Source organism: Papilio machaon, chromosome 2, assembly GCF_912999745.1.
Source record: "Papilio machaon chromosome 2, ilPapMach1.1, whole genome shotgun sequence".
NCBI lineage: Eukaryota > Metazoa > Arthropoda > Insecta > Lepidoptera > Papilionidae > Papilio > Papilio machaon.
The window spans coordinates 9,678,016-9,698,484 of NC_059987.1; the positions used below are offsets into that span (position 1 = coordinate 9,678,016).

The 20,469-nt window shown below is 34.7% G+C and overlaps 4 protein-coding genes across 4 annotated transcripts; 2 read left to right on the forward strand and 2 right to left on the reverse strand.

Moving 5' to 3' along the window:
• Positions 1-246: 246 nt before the first annotated feature.
• LOC106707537 (14 kDa phosphohistidine phosphatase) lies at positions 247-1,331 on the reverse strand. Its single transcript, XM_045683825.1, has 3 exons — positions 1,081-1,331; positions 770-984; positions 247-557 (listed from the first exon to the last, which is right to left on the reverse strand). The coding sequence occupies exons 1-3, from the start codon at positions 1,187-1,189 to the stop codon at positions 363-365; spliced, it is 519 nt and encodes a 172-aa protein (XP_045539781.1). The 5' UTR covers positions 1,190-1,331; the 3' UTR covers positions 247-362.
• Positions 1,332-1,806: 475 nt separating this feature from the next.
• On the forward strand, positions 1,807-4,520 carry LOC106710478 (uncharacterized protein C19orf47). The gene is made up of 6 exons (XM_014502542.2): positions 1,807-1,946; positions 2,102-2,273; positions 2,349-2,470; positions 2,665-2,764; positions 3,354-3,436; positions 3,565-4,520. Exons 1-6 carry the CDS (start codon positions 1,928-1,930, stop codon positions 4,143-4,145), a joined length of 1,077 nt encoding a protein of 358 aa, XP_014358028.2. The 5' UTR covers positions 1,807-1,927; the 3' UTR covers positions 4,146-4,520.
• Positions 4,521-6,882: 2,362 nt separating this feature from the next.
• LOC106710494 (GATA zinc finger domain-containing protein 14-like) lies at positions 6,883-10,402 on the forward strand. Its single transcript, XM_014502569.2, has 2 exons — positions 6,883-7,299; positions 7,566-10,402. Exons 1-2 carry the CDS (start codon positions 7,288-7,290, stop codon positions 10,368-10,370), a joined length of 2,817 nt encoding a protein of 938 aa, XP_014358055.2. The 5' UTR covers positions 6,883-7,287; the 3' UTR covers positions 10,371-10,402.
• Positions 10,403-12,111: 1,709 nt separating this feature from the next.
• Positions 12,112-20,159, reverse strand: LOC106710490 (slit homolog 2 protein). Its single transcript, XM_014502559.2, has 3 exons — positions 20,061-20,159; positions 15,714-16,166; positions 12,112-14,006 (listed from the first exon to the last, which is right to left on the reverse strand). The coding sequence occupies exons 2-3, from the start codon at positions 16,091-16,093 to the stop codon at positions 12,155-12,157; spliced, it is 2,232 nt and encodes a 743-aa protein (XP_014358045.1). The 5' UTR covers positions 16,094-16,166; positions 20,061-20,159; the 3' UTR covers positions 12,112-12,154.
• Between the last annotated feature and the right edge of the window lie 310 nt (positions 20,160-20,469).

The following is a 20,469-nucleotide window of genomic DNA, read 5'->3' on the forward strand; positions in this document are numbered from 1 at the left end:
TTAGCAATAATAGTGTTTTCTATTTTGTTTGTGTATTATCAATAGTATTTTGTAAGAAGAAAAAATTAAATATAGAAAAATTCGGGACGGAAACAAGAATAGACTTTGTTGCATCAGAAATTAAGAAACTGACATAATGTCTAGATATAAATAGCTCCACCAACAAGTTAAGTTTATTAAACATTGATCAAAATGTTTTTATAATAAGGCATTAATACAATAAAAAAATATGCAAATAAGTCTATGGAAATAAATTTACTCATACAAAATTGGCATTTTATTATTTGACCTCAAGCATGCTACACATATCAAAGATTTAAATGGAAACAGTCTCATATTACTGGTTTGTAGCAGTTATTTCCTTAATAGCCTTCATCACTTATTGTGATGGTGTATTTAGGATATGCATCTTTTATAATATTAGCAGTGACCTCATGATCTGCCTTCCCAAAGCCTTGGGAATAACCATATATTTTAAACCTTTTAAAGTCAGCATCATGAGAAATGCGGCCACCTCCTAACACTTCACATTGAAGCGGGTGAAGCTTTCCCTCAACCTAAAAATAATAAAAAGAATATCAAAAAATAATCATCAGGCTGAATCTGATAACAGCATTAACAAAGAGAGTTCAAGTAGAGTGCCCTACACTTCTCTCATTTATGGTCTGTATCCAAAAACTTCATATTCAATACTGCTTCTGTCTTTAGTAACTAAATTAAAATATATAAGTATCTATTTGTACATGCAGCAGAACCCAGAATACTGTACCTCATCTAATATATCAGAGTGATAGTTGCAGTGGGCATAACCTCTAACAATTGTCACCGGACTTTCTTCTTGCTTATTTTTATCCGTAACATTAATTAAAATATATTTAAATACACCCGACTTATCAATGTCCACTTTTGGTATGGCATCCAAAGTTACGCCTGATGAAGACATTTTTGTAAATTTTTCAGGATGCTTTTGTTGTGAATAGGCAACTGTAAATTGGTAAACAACATTGACTGAATAAATTTCTATCATAAACCGAATTTAACCGACATTTATGCTTTTTTCGTTGGTGATTAATTATCTACCTAAATGTAACTTTGTCTGTTGGAGTAAGGAATTGAAACTTTGATAGTTTAGTTGAAATAAAGTTAAGTGACTGCGGATAAAAATCGTTCCCCGCGCAAATTTTTGCATATCAATGAATGAAGTACTCGAGTCGAATAGCAAGCGCTAAAAATTTAAAATTGAATAATGGTTTACGCAAAAATGACTATTCATTTACATACCGACCGCATAAACCTTTTAATATTTCAAAATTTAACTTGTCAAAAAGAAACTGACACTGGCACGTGTCACACTGACACTTGGTAATTGTTTTTTTTAGCTGAATGATCAAAGAGCCAATAAAACTTGTGACTGATACGAGGGTCACCCAATGTTTTTAAAACTGGTTATTTTTCTTCAAATTAAATTACGATACCCAAAAAAAAAACTTCTAAATAAGACAAATAAGCTAATTCTCAGTGTCGTTTAAAATCAATTTTATGAAAAATGCGAGACGTGAAGTCAGTGCTAGACGCCACGTGACCGCGAAGTCCTCAAAATAAACACTCGCCCTGAAGATGGATCCCCTACGGGTCCGAAACTAGTCGGTGCCGTCACCGGACGATCACACGTGAGGTAAGCCGTTCCTAATTAATGTATTATTATGTGTCACGAAAGTTTAAACAAATCAATTTTCTGAAAATTCCCTTTTGTAAAATAATACCATAATTTTATTTATTCTGTGCAACAATTGACAAATGTCAATGTCAAAAAGTAGTAAAATGGTGTCAAATCAAAATCAAAACTCAAAAGTGGAATTCTGAAATCTGATACTTTTCTTGTATTCATTGTTTATTTATTATTTTAGATTTTTCTACAATAATTAAAATGGAATCAAACCTCACAAGTTAGTATGAAACTTTTATTAATAGCTTACATAAATAATGAAGAGTTCTATTTCCACACAATGTTTAAGTATGCGAGGACCGAGGACGAGGATCTACTGCAGGCAGAAGTTAGCTAGCGATTAATAATTTTCTATACATGTTTTCTTCATTGCAGGTTTGTGGGTAAACTTTTTCACAGCTGCGGGAATTCCGTCCGATGTAGGCGCAACCTACGCTCTGACTTTCACAGAAAATCGCATACAAAATGACATGTTGCTCGATTTGAACAAGGAATATCTCCGAGATATGGGCATCACGCGAATGGGAGATGTTATTGCAATTCTGCGGTTAGTCTTTATATGTTAAAGAATATTAAAACATTAATTAACATACAATTTATTTCAAAAATGTAATTGTTTTAGGCATGCTAAGCAAGTGCATGAAAGTACCGCTCGAGACAGAGTGCTCAGCACCACCGCTGTATCGGTGAAGGTTCCTGTTGCTGCTGTCACTGGACGTGCAACTGTTACACAACCATCATCACGTCAGTTTATTTCTTGATAAAAAAACAAAAGATTGATACAAAAGATTTTCTATACAGAAATGGTTTGTGCACCAAACACCATACAAATGGCTGAATTTGAATCAACTTGTCCATCCAAAGTTTGTGTGGTGATAAATAAAAAGATACTTTACAACACTTTATGAGAAATAATACAATACTTTTGCATATTGCAGCTGCCAGCCGTATACTAGAACATTACACACGGAACCCGCAAGTGCAAGAGACCTCTCCTGTAAATTCTTCATTACCAAAAAGGAAATCTAATGAAATTAGGTCAGTAGAATTTAAATAGGAGGTTGATGTTCAGATTTTTTTCCTTAATTTACCTACTAATATGACTTACTTGACGAGTAGATCCACGGTACCCCAGCTTATATGGCACCCCTCGTAATTCGACACATCCATTTTATGACATTTATGTTGTATAAATTGATTAATTCATATTTATGATTTTTAAGTATAGTTTTTGATTATTTTCATACATGGGAACATACATTTGTTTATACACAATTATTATTTTCTATAAACCTATAACTTTTTTATGTTTCATAGCATTAATGGCATTAACTTTTGCTTCAGAGTATAACACAATATATATATTCTGTAATTTATTGTATTATAAGGTACTCTTTCGTAAAATAGTGTGGGTCTTCAGCAGTACTCTAAAATTAAACAAATTACATGTTACACTGCTCTGCAAAATATGTGTTACAATGCCGCAGGTTTCTGTTTCTGTTATGGATTACATACATTATTTTCTTCACATCAATGAAGACAAGTTACACAAAACCTTCATTAATGACATTGATTAGTGTCCAGTTAGTATGGCATTTGCAGTTATATAACTAAATATAATTTCCAGTGATGATGATGTGGAGATGAAGAGAGCGCGCCTCATTCGCTTTGCCCCGCTGGCACCAAAAACAACTCCTGTCAAAGATACTGGTAGGTTTTGTTATAGTAAGTTATTAAATAAAAAGAAATTAAAAAAGTTTTTATATTGGAACTTTTTCGTTTGAATATATAATAAATAAAGGTTAGGAAATGTACTATGTGCTAATATTTGTTTGCAGGTGCATCTAGCAAACAGACTGTATTCGCTCGTTTGGGTAATTCTGAAGCTGTCAAAACTGTCGCATTAAAACCGGTTTCTAAACAGATATATTCCAGATTGGGTTCAAAGTCTGAACAGAAGGATGATGAACAAGTTATCCCAATTCCAAAGGATGCTCTTAAGTATGAAGGTATATTGAAAGGAAATCCGTTAGTGAAAAAAGTTTTTACTGTTACTGCAACGAAGAATAATGTGAGGAAAATTGCAGTCGGGACAATGCGCGCCGACGAAACACCAGTCAGTGTTAAAGAAAAATTAGCTTTACCTAAACCTAAATCGGTTAAATTCTCCAGTCATGTAGAATATAAAGAAATTGAAGCAACTAAAAAGGCTAATTTGAATAATCAAGTTTTGGCGCCAAAGAATCCACCTGTCAATGTCACTAAGAAAGTTTTCGCGCCAAAACACACTCAAGTTTTCAACAAACCAGAAAGACGATTGTCTATGCCGGAGGGTGTTGGAGTTAAGTCTAGGTTAGGTAATAAGGATCCTAAAGATCTGACTATCACAAGAAATGTTTTTAATCGACTAGGTGTTTGACTGGTTGTGACTTATTTTTTGATAAGTTCAGAGAAAGTGATGGTGAACTATTTGTTGTACCACATGGTGCTTATCTGTAAAAAAGCTTTGTTTTTGTGGGGTATTTTTTTCTAATAAAGTTCTAATAAGTTTACTGGTGATACCCACTATTATACTAAGGATACAAATAAATTCGTATTCCTGATATTTGTATTGAATTTGCAACATATATAGTGCTACAAAGTTATGTGGTCCGGTAGAAATGGGCCAAATAAGTTGATAGGACTATATGGATAATTTTTGTATACAATCATGATATTTCTACGTAAATGACTAAAAATACATTTAGGTGTCTATTTTTTTTAGACATTTTGTTATTTGCAGACATATTCTTAAGAGGCTAAGTTAAAGGATATGAATCTTTTTGTGTTTGTTAATCAAAAAATGTTTAACGTGTGAATAGGCTTATGGAATCTAAAAACGCTTTTTATTAATATAAATTGATGCATAAAGTTTTAAAAGCTTTAATCGATATTTCTGTTTTTTTTTCTACATATTTATCGTAACATATTTGAGATGTAATAACTTTAGTTACTTCTATTTTACAATACACGTGTTATTTCGTAAGTAAAACTTTTCAAACGCATTTGTAACTTCATAGTTATAATGAATAGAAATGGTTAACTAAAATCGTGTTAACCGTTTGTTTTTAAATTAGTTTTGAACTGTTTGGTTTATAATTTCTTACTTTTTAATTCAAATAAAAAATAAATCATTGTATAGACATACGGAATGGCTTGTTATAAAATTGTTTGTTTTCTTTATTTGTTTTTTTTGTCGAATTTACAAGCCACACCATAGAGGTTGTCTATGGTACAGTAATTGATCACTACATCTTGTCGATGTCTGTCGAATCATTGTGATAGAATGTAATTTTGTAATTATAAGAAAAGTTTGACATCAAATAGATTAAGTTTTGTAAATATTAATAATAAATTAAAAATAAATAATTTGTTTTATTTTATAATGGCAATATCGCATATATTTCTTAAGTAAAAATATAAAAAGTAACTTTTTAATACAATAAGTGCAAAATTATCGAGTGTTAGTTGCGTACAGTAAGGAAGTTTATTTTTATTATGTTTTTTTAATAAGGTGGCAAACAAGCAGCGGGAAACAGCAGTTGCGAATTAAAAAAAACTGAATTAGTAACTTATGTTATCTTACGGACTATGTTCTACATCTATGCCAAATTTCAGCGTTCAATGCATCCGTTCTTAAGATACCTTCAGACAAACATACATCCATCCATCCATTCAAACATTCGCATTTACGATATTATTAAGATTTGATCAATGTTTTGCATGAAATTACACAAATTACCAAATACCAACTGTTTCTTATTGTAAATAGCTTTCTCCCGCGAAAACTGTGAATTTCACCTATTTTTCTTCCATAAGAAAAAGAAACAAAGTTTATTATACAATTTTTTAACTGTCCATGAAAGTAAACTAAGTCAGCTTATGATTACGTTCGCTATTTTTTGTCTGTGTATATTTTCGAAATACAGACTAAAATAACAGACGGAACTACTATAACAGAATAAAGAATCGGTTCGTTTACGTTATATTGTTTGTTTTCTTTTTTAATAATTTTTTCATATGCTTCTTGTACACCAGAGAATTAACAGATTATTGTACTTGTTTGGCTTCTAGCTGTTTTGAAACTCCTGTTAATTCTTGTTTAGAAATCTTAAACTAAGAAGATAATTAGTTACTCGTTTCAATAAAGAAGCATGTCTAAATTAATTTTAAAAGTATATCAGTATCTTCATTGTCTGATCGCGGCTGTACAGGCACACGTTGCCGCTCGTTTTCATCCGACACGCACAATTCAATTGCTCTATTGCTATTTTACCCGTATTCATTAAATGTCCTCGTATATTTTGTTTCATTAACGTACAATTATAAGTTCCATTTTCGTTCCAATTACATTAACAGTTAGAAGATGCGTCGAACACTTCAGAAATTACAAACAAATCAGAAGAGAATAATGGTGTTTATTAACAATTTATACAGAGCATAATATTTTCTTCGCTTTGCTCTGTTCGACGAATTTGTAATACCATTCAAAAAAAGTTCTCGGTTAAATAACGTACATAAATGGGGCAATTAAACGCATAAAGAAAGAAACATATGACTGATGAAGAAACTATGGAGTTCTGACGGCTTGTCTGTGTGACGGAACCTTATTTTTATTTGAGGTTTTCAGCGCAATTTTGTAAGATCCGCTCCGCGAAGCATGAAGCTAATCCTTTCACAGCTACTATTTCATGTTTATTTCAATTAAAACATTTTTCATTTTGTGGTGGTTTTTTTTAAATACAAAACGATAGCTCGGTGGCTGAGATTATGACTTACCAGCGTCAAGAAAGATTCAAATCCCAGCTGACTTAAAAAAACGCGGTAAGTTCGCAATTTAACCTTGTCATCTCTCACCGTTAAGCTATCTTGCAAAACGTTCTTTAAATGACAGATTCGTCGTAGTTCCACGCTAAGATACTTTTAAGATTTCAAAATATCATTGGCATAGTTAAATACATAGTAATTCGTAAGTCTTAAACAATTCTGTTTCTATATTATTTTGTAATGAAAATGAAATAATAGCCAAATAAATAAAATAAAGCTTTAAAGTTTTGGTAAATAAAGTTTAATAAACAATTATATCTGAAACGTTAACAATGTTGTGACGTGAATTAATTATTAATAAATCTTTCTTTAAATGTAATGATCGCTTTATAAAACGACGATCAAAGACGGCCCCTTTCGTTACGAAAAGCGGAACGGGTGAGTTCGTCCAAACGTCGTTGTAATCAAACTTTTTTCTTTTATTTGTAAGTTTTATTAGTTGTGTCGTTGGCTACCTTTAAGTCGCCGTGATGCAATCTTTTATCTACTTTATCAATAAGAGGAGTGCATTCGGGCTACATTCAGTCACATAATATTATTTATGTTGATATTTGTTTGAAGGTATGACATAACGCAGCGCGGGAATGTCGGAAAATGACAGGTCCGTATTTCGCGCGCTTTTCAATATAAGATGGTGAACAGTTGAGTGACTCTGCAGTGCCGCTCCCGCGTTCTTAGATCCAACAACGCCCATCATGAGGAGAAAGGTAATTTAACAGATTATTAAAATCTTATTTGATAATTTAATTTTAGCGTTGTGCGTTTAAAAACAAAAGTTTATTTTTTTGTGTTTAGTGAATAAAAGAGTGTACTTATAATTTTTCTATTAACTATTAGTCGTACTTATTATAGAATAAAAATCATGGTTTGGATTGATGAAGAAGGTTTTAAGTCACAGGTTATAATCATTATTTATCGTGGTGTAAAGTAGTCTCTTATAATACATTAATTTGAATAACGCTTTTCTTCACAGGCATTACTGATATTGGCGTGCCTTGCGTTGAGTGAAACGTTAGGTGAACCTGAAAAGCCTAAAGTGAATCTGGTAGACAACATTGCCAATGAAAGTGGTTCCCACCTGTACCGCCATGTTCCCGCGGTAGTGTACGCCAGTGCTGCGCCCTACGCCGCCTACTCGTTCCATGCCCCGGGGCTCGCGACTGCACCGAGAGATATGCAGCTCGTGCCCGTTAACCGAGAGAGAGTTGTTATACAGAACACAAACGGTTTTTTGACGGATTCCTACGGAAAATTTGCGGAGACGCCTCAAATGGTGGGATTTAAGACAACATTACCTCAACAGTTTGTGCGCCTTCAAGATCTGCCACTACACCTGTCTCAACCTTTGGTGTCTGGCACACCTGGGGCACAACAAGGAGCACAACATTTTTTTGCACCTACACAGTTCAACGTGCACGGATTCCAAGCACCCGGGTCATCGCCATTTGCAAGATACGCAGTACCGCAACACGTCGTACATAATGCAAATACAAGGAATTTTGCTTCGTTTCCAGTTCAACAAAATAACTTTACTCCTCATCCAGTGGTACAACAACAACCCTCCAGCAACAAATCGGTTTTTGTCAACTTGCAGTCTGTGGAACAGCAAAGCAATGGACCGAAATTTCAGCGTTTACAAGAGTCGCCTAGAAATTCGGCAGTTGCCCAAGAACACAAAAATTCAAATCTTAATAATCCCCAACCGCTGCGCGTTGATAAAGAACAATTGCAAGCGGCTCCCGCCAAAGTTACTACTTATGTTAATGGAAAAAAAACTGTATTATCATTGGAAACTAGACCGCCCCTACCTTTGTTAGACATCAGTCTGCTTGAACCATTGACGTTCGATAACCCACTGGTACCTCAAGTACAACATTTCTTGCCAAGAATAAATGAAGCAACTTATCATTCATTGCACGATTATAATGCTAATAACAAAAAACAACATAAATCAGGACAACTCAAACCTAAATCTAAAGAAAGTGGAGTGGTTAGAAATAAACCAAAGTCAAAGCAAAACATAAATAAAAAGAAACAACCGCGACCACAATATAATGAAAATGAAGACGACCATCAAACTCCAGATATCACAATGAACGAAACTCCGAATGCAAGTCCTGAGATCTCCCATGAAATTAAGTCGCCTAATTATAAGGAAACGTACAAGGAACAAGTTATAAGTTATAATAAAGAAATGACATCAAAGCCCGTCACGTACAACTATAACAAAGAGGAGCAATCGCAGCCCATTAATTACAGCTACAACAAAGAAACAAGGTCTGAACCTATCCAATACACATACGAGAAACAAGTTCAGTCAAAACCTGTACATTATAGTTACGAGCATAATTCTAGGGCTCCCCAGCAAGAAAATCAAGCGCATAACAAAAATCGTGAACAAGATCCAAAGCAACTAACGTACACATCCAAAGACGAGAATAAAAACGAAGAGCAAAGTGATCACGTCCGTGCAAAGCAGCCGGTGATTTCTATCGAGCTGCCAGAAAATTCATCTGAAGATGATATTCCGAAACAGCCACAGTCTCCGCAAAATACCTACAACATACAACGTGACCAATATTCAAATGCACCTCAGCCCTCACACCAATTGGTGCCAGAGCATAGACAAGTGACTTACAATCAGAAAAATCTCCAAGATGAATCTCATATAGATAATCATGAGTTCCCAAAATCATTTATGGACCTAGTTAATTCTCAAATCAAACACAGACATTATCATGCCGGAATTTCTAAGAATAATAATCATAACAACCAATTACCCGCACATAGACCCAACGAGCATATTCGAGTTGATCCTGAACAGCACATACACAACCAGCAACCTGACCGTCCGCAAGAAACACAACAGAGTGGAGGACAACACCGGAAACACCATGATGACTATGTCCGCAATTCACATACGTATGAAAAACCCAAAGGCGGTCGTGAATTTTCTGAAGGTAATAATAATGAAAACCAGAACAGGCAACCGGCCAACGAAGAAGAAGATAAAGAAGAAAATTTCGAAAGAGCCTACAAAAATGCAGCTTTCGGATTTCCAGGATACGAGAGGAATTCTGAAGAAATCGAAAAGGACATCTACAATCCGGAAGCGTACGCCATAGCTCGTGAGAATGATAATTTTGATTTTGAGCATGCGCCCTTCCAGCAATATTATGAGGAAAGTGATAAGTTTCCGAAAGAAACCCACTCCAGTTACAAAGACAGTCGAGATAAAGTGAAAGAAGATTATTTCTTAGGTTTTACCGCCGCTAAACCTGAAAGTATCAACGATAGACATATTAACAAACAGGAATACTTTGAGATGTATAAACAACATAAACCCGAAAATTATTTTAGCGCAAAGAGAAATGAAAATGAAAACGAGGAGCATGAAAAGCAAAACGCCAAGTACTCCGCTATTCCTTACTACTACGATCCAGAAGAAAAACCCAAGCAACAGTTTGCCAGGTACCATGCGGCTGCGGCGCCGACAGTTTTGTACGAATTTGATTACACCAAAGAAACTCCCCGTGACAATACCGCTCGTGATTCTCAACCGTTTCAACGATTTAAAACGAAGACACAATTCGTAGAACCTCAGTTCCAATACGGTTTCGAGCCTTCCTCTTTACCTTATCTCCTCGACAGCGAACTGTCGCCGATGGCGAGCAACGTAAGGCTCGAGAGTGAAAAACCTGGGGCAAGGAAAAAAATGTACAAAGAAAATTGGTACATTACAAAGAGTAGTACATCAGGAGGTAGCAACAAAAGCTGATAGAGTTATTTATTGAACCAAAAGTTAGTGTAAGTTAAATGTAGTGGTATAAAAATAAATTAATTCAATGTTACTTTTTATTTTATTAAATGTGTACTGCGGTTGTAAACTGAAATCGTTAAATAATTGTTCAATATTTTGCAACAAACTTTCTCCGCCGATACGTTACGTGACGCTATCTATTTCTTGCCCCGATTTTGCCAATCAACTATAAATAGAAATAAAATAAAAATTTCTCCGGTCTTCAGTGGAGTCAGCTACCGTACCGTAAAGGGAGCAAAAAACACTAAACACTGATTATATATGCTTCCGCAACAATCGAGTGACGCGAAAGGTTGCTTTTCACAAATGAAGAAATACGTCGAGGGCGAGAAAATAAAATAAGTTAAAAAGTATACAATCAGATCACAAACACTTCTTGGTGTTTTTTATTTGGTTTGAAAAAGTGTAACTATTTGCTAAGGCTGCATTGCCTAAGAGATCATTATGCACGTTGAAACAAGCAAAGAAAAACCTAATTGATTTTTGCCGAAAAATATTTTTGCAATTTTAAAGTTATTTACGGATTTCTAATTGATAAAAACATAATTTTTTTATAACTTTTTATTTCTAAATTTGCAAATGAAATCTAATATTGGTGGGTGTTTCCGGTTGGATTGGAAACACCTAGGTTTTTACAGTACTCTATTTAATTTTCGTAAGAAATGAGATGTATTTGAAATTTATTTCCCGGGCTACTGTGTCGAAATATCGGAACCTTAAAATTCCGTCTCTTCCGAATATTATGATAGTAAAAAGCACGAATGTTTAAATTTATATATCAGTATATTTATTTATTTAGTCAAATGCGTCACTCAATTGTACTATTAAAGTGTGAGTATCCATGAGTTAACATGGCAGTGACAGAGAAGTTTGTTAATAAATTCCTTATTCTATGAAACTTTTAAAACAAATAATAAAACAATTTGCTACTTAAAAACACAATTGACTATGACACTCAGGGAAAGAAGGTACGAACTGAACGAAACTTCACTCGTCAAAATCGATATGTTCGTTTAGGTTATAATGGAATTGGTGTACATACATAAAAACTTATATGTGTGCATAAACATTACCTCCCGAGTCAATCGGGTAATAATTAATTTCATACAGACTACATAGAACTCAGTCTTATTGCGGTCCTTTGGTGGTCACGGTACCATCTCCATCTATAGTCGCACTTGAGGATAGTCAAAGAAGAGTTTAGTGAGTCCACACTCACAACCCGAAACGAAAAATAAAAAGGCTGCATCGAACTAGGGTTACATCTTAAAGAGTCGCATACGTATGGCTTTTATACTTTACATAATGGTTTATGTAAAATATTTGTGATTTTACTGAGTAACTGAAAAGGAAATAAGCAATAACAAACCTAGGCTGGTTTTAATGCCATCGTTGAGTATATACTTAAGTATATAGCCATAGAGTGACATGTATATAAATATAAATTATTCAATAAAATAACGAGAAGATCTAGATAGTTTTATTAGTGAAATCAATACTGAAAAATCTTTAACAAGTTACGTGAGAAATATCAACCTCACAATGTTACTTGACTAGTAATATACAAAACTATATTTGAATAAAATATGCTAAATCTATTTAGGCAAACATTTTTACTTAATTTAGAAGAATTTTTAAACAGTATCCTAAGAAAATACAATCTTTAACATAAATAGGTACAAAAATAGGTTTTGTAATTAAATTAATATTATAAAATTGGAAATAACTACATGTCTTAATTTCTATCTTAACTTTCTTTGTTCTGTATCCACCATTATGTGTGCTTTTTTCCGAAACAATCTAATCGTCATAACTAAGGTGGACATGCCTAAAATTAACGCGAGGACAGCTAGAACTAAAGCCGCTGTGGATATATGCCCGCTATTGACATCAAATAGGTCGGCCACTAAAGCAACGGGTCTTAAAATCTTCACCACTGGTTCGCAGCCCGACTCTCTAACATATTTCGCCCACGTTCTATAAGCGTAAGTAAGCTCTCTAGGTTTTACGAAAGGCCTTCGACCCGGCACTGATTTGTTAATCGTTAGCGTCAAATTGCGGAGCTGAGTCTCGTTGTAATGGCAGTACAAATTCTTTTTCTTTTTGTTGCCTTTTACGACGATGTCTTTCTCTGCGCTCTTGGCTCCGACCAACATATCCAAGTCTCCCTTTATCATGTTTGCCCAATCCCACATTTCGGCTATCTTGCAGTTACATAAGAAAGGATTACCGAGCAGATTTAGTGATCGTAACTTAGGATTGTTTATGAATACTTCAGGTTCTATAGTTGTCAAATTATTGTTGCTAAGGTTAATTTTTTCTATGTGACGAAGTCGTTCTAAGAAAGACAGGCTGTTATCGCCGGATTTAATATGATTACCCGCTAAGTTTAGGTCAGTAATGTTCTCGGTGTTTTTGAAAGCATCTCTGTTCAAAGATAGAATGTTGCAGTTGCTGAGATCGAGTATCGTAACCTGGGACAATTGCCTCGGGAACAGAGGTCCAGATTCAGGGATTACAAGAGGGTTTCCACTTAGCCGGATCTCTCGCAAATCCATATAAGTGAGATTTTTAAAGAATGCGTTTGCGTTAAGCGGCCGTTTAAGTCCGCAGAATTCCAACTCTAATGTTGTCAATTGCGTTAAATTTCCAAAGAGACCCGCTTCTAGAGAAAGTAGATCATTACCAGAAAGAATAAGACGTTTCATAGAGGTCATCTTTGCAAAAGAGTCTGGTCCTATGTAAGATAAATTACTGTAGCCCATATTTAAATATTCCAGTTTTTCTAGGGGAGCTAGGAGTTTAGTAAACACATTGACTAGAGGATTATGTGATATATCTAGTTCTAACAGGTTCTCAAAAACGTTAAAGTTATCTGGGAGATTATGCAAACCACAGTTGCTCAAGAATAGTCTTTCCAATTTGGGAAGAGGTTCGAGTGCTTCCTGTAAATCTGGTGCAAACAGCGGATTACCAGAAAGATAAAGAACTCTTAATTTAGTCGCGTTTGCAAACGCTTCTCCCGAAATCGGACCTTTGATGTGACAGTTAGATAGGTCTAATAATTCTAAGTGGGTGACGCTATTACCTAATATGGCTGCAACTTCTAAATCTCGCAATTCATTGTCTGCTAAAATAAGTGTGACCAAATTTGTACAGTTCGAAAAAGTGTCTTCGGTCAAAGAAGTTATGCCTGACTTTCTCAAATTGAGATATTCCAATCTGATTAGATTTCCTAGTACTTCGGACCAGTTTGTGTTAGTTAAGAAATTATCTGCGAGTTCTAGCCTTTTAAGGTTTGTCAAAGAAGAAAATGCACCATCGCTAATTGTTGTGAGTTGACAGTCGTTTAAGTTTAAGTTGTCTAGACTTGTTAAGACATCAAAAACACCGACATCCAGCTTACGGAGAGGATTACTAGAGAGATCCACTGTTGTTAAAGATGTGATGTTGTCGAAGAACTGTGTGTTGATGACAGAAAGATTGCAGGAACTTATGTCGAGGTACTGCAGCGTGCTGGAGATCAGGAATGGCCCGTCCACAGTTGTAATCGGGTTGTCTTGAAGTTCCACATTAAGGAGGCCTCGCGAGTCTCTGTAACAGACGTAAAAATTATCATTATTAAAATGAATAGATAAAACTTCGGATGTTCTTATTTGATTGTATTTTTCATATGAATGTAAATCTTGATACAGACAAAGCAAGGATGAAGGGGCCTCAAAACGTATAAGAAGTGTGTGTGTGTGGCGAATTCAATTTGCCTTCTTTATGCGCCCATTATCTAATATTGGCCTGAGCTGAGGCAATTTGCCGTCATTCCACTTCGCCGCAAGTTCAGCAACAATTGCTACAATTTTGTCATTTATTGTGTTGTGATAGTAACTGTCTCGCCACCTGTTAATATTCTACCTATCTACTTATATTGTTTTATGAATTGATACTGAATTCATTGGCCACAAACATACAAATGATCTAATTACATATCTTCATCTATTCTTTTGACGAGTGACGTTTCTAAACTTTTTTCCATCCGCATTACGAATCTACAAATTCTAGAGTCTTACCATTCAAGCGCTTTACATTTCCTACTGGTGACAACACTAAGTACTTATAAATAATCGAAGGTAAACAATATAAATCATGTCAAAGCTATCAGATATAGATCGCATACAAGGAGTTTGCACTTCCGTTTGATCGTCTTACGATTCTGAGTCTACTTGCTTGTGTTATTATTATTAACCTATGTATAGATATTAAATTACATATTAAATATATTGGATATCAGTTGCAGTAAAACGTGCATTAGTTAAATTTATCTGATGATTATCAAGAATCAAGTTAAATAGTACATGGTTGAACTCAGTATATATTCGTTTTTTTAATTATTTATGAATATTATTTATTCATATAAATATTTATTTATTGAGTGCTATAACAAAGGGTATTTTAGTACAGTCTGTATGCTAACCTCGCGTGAATTATAATTATTGAACGCAATGACCTGGCAGTTATCGGCTTTCCGTCTGACATTGCCTTCTGTTGAAATAATGGGATTAAACGCGGAAAAGACGCTCTCTGACTTAGTCATACTGGTTTCCGGGAAATTACGATCATATTTACAAATAATCGATACGTAAAGAGCTATATACGATACGATACGCGAATTAAAGTTTCTTTACTCTTGAATTAATAAATCGTTATGGAAACATATGTTCCATTGTATCTTTTAAAACTTTTGTAGTTTTCGTGTTTTCAATTACGCCAATTTCAAATAGAGGTACACACCATGTTATCAACGTTGATCTTTGTTTTTTAGCCGACTTCAAAAAGAAGGAGGTTATCAATTCGACTGAATTTTTTTTTTTTTTATGTGTGTTACCGCGAATCTCCGCCCCTGGTGGTCCGATTTTGATAAAAAATATTTTAATCGAAAGGAAGTGCTTGCAGATGGGTCCCATTTTTTTGTTTTTTTTTTTAAATAACTAGAAGACTAGTAGATTTTGAATATAGCTTCAAAATTTGGTGCGAAAATTAGGGACATTTTTGCTTTCAGCGCTTACGTAGGCTAAACTATAAGACCTACATCAAAATGATGTATGGCGAATTGTAGCTCTTTAAATGTGCTAAATAAAAGTCCGCAATAGCATATATCTATCTTTTATAGTTTTCTCACAATAACCATTTTTTTCTTTACGAAACATTATTACAAACTAATATCATTAAAATAAGTAAGCAAATTAATGTTCATGCCCAGCGGGCGTTACGTGACTGAATAGAAAAAGAAGAAGCAAATAAACTTACAAGAATGCTTCCGGATCCACATATGTGATATTGTTCCCGGACAGATCGACATCTATGAGATATTCGAGTCCTTTGAATGAATTCTTCTCAACCCTGGTGAGTCTGTTATTCGCGATCTGTAATCTCCTCATCTTGATGTCAGGGGGGAATGTCTGTAGCGTTGTTATGTTATTGCCGTTGAGGTCCAGAATGTACACGCTCATACTGAGCTCATCGTAGGGAACCTCAGTGAGGTTGCTCTCCGAGCAGTCGGTGACCCAGTTGATTCTGAAGTAGTGACAGTCACACTCGTCCGGACACTCCAGCTCGAAGCTGTCGCCATTGAAACCATATACAACGCTCGCCAGGAGGCATAGAGAAAAGACCGTTACGGCAGCCATGTTTGATTTGATGATTGTCTTCGTATACGGGATTTTCACAATACATTCGCACCCATATTAGATGAGAATAGATCTGGAATAAAAACAATTAAGTATATTTAATATTTATTCTTATAAAATTTCTTCAGGTCCATGCCCGTTTCGGGTTTTTAGAAGTTAAAGATGATGTTATTTCAGGTAAGGTCCATACTAAGCTTTAAAGTTTCAAGTCAGTATAATGATTAACGTAAACGCGTTTACTTGTGAAATCAAAAATATATATATATAACATAAAAAAATATAACAATATAGGAACCGGCCAGATGGTTTTACTGTTATTGGCTTTGTCTGGTCAAAAAGTGATTACCAACGTGCGGCAGCCAATAGAATGAAATTGGTCTTTAATAGGTACTCAATAATTCTAAATTTGCTCTTGACCTCTGTTCTTCTGTTATTACATAGGTTGTGCATCCAGTTACTATTATGTTGCTAAGATATGGCGATATTATGACATGATTAGGATTCAAGTTACGTCGTGCACAAACAATAATTATGTGTACAAACAATCGCTGGGAACGACAAATTGAATGAATACATATTACATGTTTTGAATGCTGTTCAATATTCTTAACAAAATAAAAAATAAAACGATCTTAAGGTGATAGGTCACTGTGTGTAAAACTCTTTTGGAATAAAAATATTAATTGAATGAGATTATTGTGTTTTCCGGATGTTTATAGATAATTATTTTACCAACAATAATGTGACAGCGAGGTCAGAAAAATGCCGAGTATAGCAAGGTATAGTAAATTATATTTTACAACTACTATTCACAGCGCTTTTGACTTCGACATCTAGTACCTTTTTAGCCGACTTCAAAAAGAAGGAGGTTATCAATTCGACTGTATTTTTTTTTTTTATGTGTGTTATTACAACTTTGAACATAACGTCGGCGTTGTTTATAAACGTATTAATAAATGTTAAACAGATAAATCTTATACAACCTCTATTTGCACTGTGTTGGAAATATTCATTCAACAGTCTTATTTTTCCCATGGATCATCAATGGACCGAGGTCAATTCGTCATTCCCGCTCGGCCGCACCGTGCCTTGAATTGTACCCGCCATTGTGACATTATGCGTAATCCGGAGTGGCGCGACAATCGCCTTAATGGCTGCCATCCTGCGCTGGCCACTACTCGTTTCCCGCCAGAATTTTCCAGAAGTAGCGATTACCGTGATTAGGTCATGTATTGATTAGGCCCTCTCTATCACGTGCCAATAATATTACCGTAAGCCGAGATTTAGCTTCACAATCCTTTGATTGCATTTTATACGTTTGACATAATTATAATTAATTTTTTCAACTTTAACGAAAGGTCTAGGACTCATGGCTACTATGTACAAATTAAAACAACTTGCACCTTAGGTACGTGCTATTTAAAAGTAAAACCTAAGAGGAATTTAAAAGAGGCCAATTCCTTACTTCTATTTTTGCATTATCCAAAGGAAACAAGCGATAAAAACAGGTTGTGGTTCTGACGACAAGGTACGTATCTAAATATAGAAAACCGCGCAATGATCTTAAGGGTCAGACTAAGTGCACTCGAGTCCCGATGAACCTGTTTAGGAAGGAGTAAACACTTCTTACTAATATCATAAATGCGAAAATTTTTATGAATGGATGAATGTATGGATGTTTGTTAGAAGGTATCTCCGGAACGGCTCAACGGATCTTGATAAAATTTGGCATAGATGGATAACATAGTCTGGAAGAACACATAAACTACTAATTAAGTTTTTTTTAAGTCCGCGCGTACGGAGTCGTTGGCGATAGCTTGTTTATACATATAGGCAAACAGTTGGCCATCAGCGCTAAATAAATTCAATGAAATATTGTTAATTATTTTTCCGATGTAAAATATTAAGGATAATGTTGTTTATCTAAAAAATGATTAGTAATATTCTTTATTGTCAATCATTTTATCCAAAAAAAGCTCAAGTCATTTTAGCAGTTATAGTTAACTAGTTAATTAATCATGTTTTATTGTTTAAAATAACTTTTCTTTTATTTTATCATAATTATTCGAGATGAAGTAAAACTTTAAATAATAACAACAAATTGTACCTCGGATTATCACTATTTTTTACCAAAATTATCAATTTTGCCGTTTGCAAAGAAAACTTGGCCACAGCACTAATTGTTTTTTTTTACTGGCAACAAGGCATAGGGCATCGTATGTGACACTATATTTGTCTCTTTCTAAGAATGATTTGAATGTTCTTTCGTACTCTATCTACGTTCAATAAAACTTTAGGCAATGAGATGAGACAGACGCAGTTTTAACTAGGTTCATAGTGAATCAGTGATCCAGCGCGGTGTGGCGTAACGACGATGTGTTGACCGCTGCGCCGGGGAGTGCCGCGCACTTATGTTATGATGTACTTATACTGACTGACAATGGACAGTACTAACCTTGAAACCTAACCTACAAGACTAGCTTCAACATAATATAGAACTGAGGTATTATTTAAATGTCCTTTTATTTAACACGTTCAGTGCCACCTGTTCGCCCTTTTCCCCCATTCGAACTCGAGTCCAGTTTAGTAAGTGAAAATCGTAAAAGCACTGTATTACCTGATAAATTTCGAGAGTCAGAGATTTGTGTCCTTTTGGAATGTCATTCGTATTTGCGCAGACTGTATTGAAAATAAATTAAATTAAATTAAATGGTACGTTTAGTACCATTGAAGGTAAAATGCTGAAGGCAAAAAAACAATAGTGTAAATAAAATTTAATTTTAAGTAAACAATAACCATTTTACCTCGCATTGCCTTCGTGCGTCCTTTTAAATCATTTTAAAGGAGCTATAAGAGTTTACTAAAAAAATTATGAAAGTTTACTTTTTTGCTTGAAAATTCTTTGAAAGGGCTTTAGCGACATGATGAACATAATGTAATGCTCAATTATATGTGTAGCTAAAGATGTGAGTGTGTGTGTGTGTGAGTGTTTATATAACGAGCGCAATCAACAGTTAGCACCTGTTTGCATTTGCAGTTAGCTTATGTAGCAAGTTAAACGTATGTGTAATGGTATTAAGTTACAATTCATTGGTGTTACAGCTTCGCACTGCGCAGTTCGTAAACATTTATAAAATACTTCTTTCTAAAAAAACATGAGACCACAACAAAGTTTTATGTGAACGTTTTGGAGTGCGGACGCACGGTTATACGAATCTTACAACATAAGCGAAAGTATCAGATGTTCTCAATAGTGAATGTGTTATGATGGAAAAATACTAAGTTTTCCATTATTTTAATTTTTCTGCCACACCTTTTACGCTTCTAGCATATTTGTTCTTCGAACGCATACTTTTAATCAATACTTTCTTTCGTAAAGGACGTTCGTAGGGCGCACCAGTTAAAACACTTTTGGTATTGCGTTATAAAACTTTCTTTCTGTTGACGCGACGCTACTGCGAATATCAGCCTAAAATAAAATAAATCTGCTAGGAATAGGTACCAGGAATCACCTCACGTGTTTAGGATTATTTTTCTTATTATTTTAAGTTCTGGTAATCTTATAAATACGATTAACTATTGGATGGTAACTAATATGTATTGCATTAGACATCATTGATAATATAAATATTAATGTATTTATTTCTGAAAATATATACATAGGTATCTGTCGCTATCATCGTGTTTTTATAAAAAACATCATGAGATGCAATTTTTTTAGTTGTGGTATTAAGAAGTAAGCCGTATCAGTTTACTAAACATCAGATGCAATCAACATTTCCTTTTAGAATCTACGATTTTTAATACTACATATTTTGAAGAGCAAAATTAAAAAAGAAACAACCGACAGAAAACCAATTTTATCAACGACCAAGGCAAAAAAAAAACAGTAAAATGTAACTACACATATTCCGAGGTCATGTCTGTTGTTTTTTTCCGGCTCGTTGCTTACAAGGAATAAACTTACATGACACCGCGACACCAGACACGCACTCGCCTCGCACGACAACTCCCAACTGCAACTGCAACAAACTCTTTGCGTCTTTGCCACAGAACACATAATACTCCTAGCGTAGTATGTGGTACGTACGTACTACGTAGCGAGAGTTGATTCCATGAGTAAAAGAGGAGCCACACGAGCGGCGCCGCTGCGGCTTATTACCGACGCAACGCCCCGCACCGCATCATGAATTGCAGGCCGCAAACTGACATTATTACATCTGACCTTCCCGTCAATAGGAGTTAGTAGTATATTTGTTTAAAATCTTTAAGAGTTTTAATTTTAATGCTATGTATGAAAACAGCACTAAGAAACTCCTTTATCCCTTGGTGATTGGTGACCATTAAAAAACTTGGATATTGGCATTTAGCTTTAG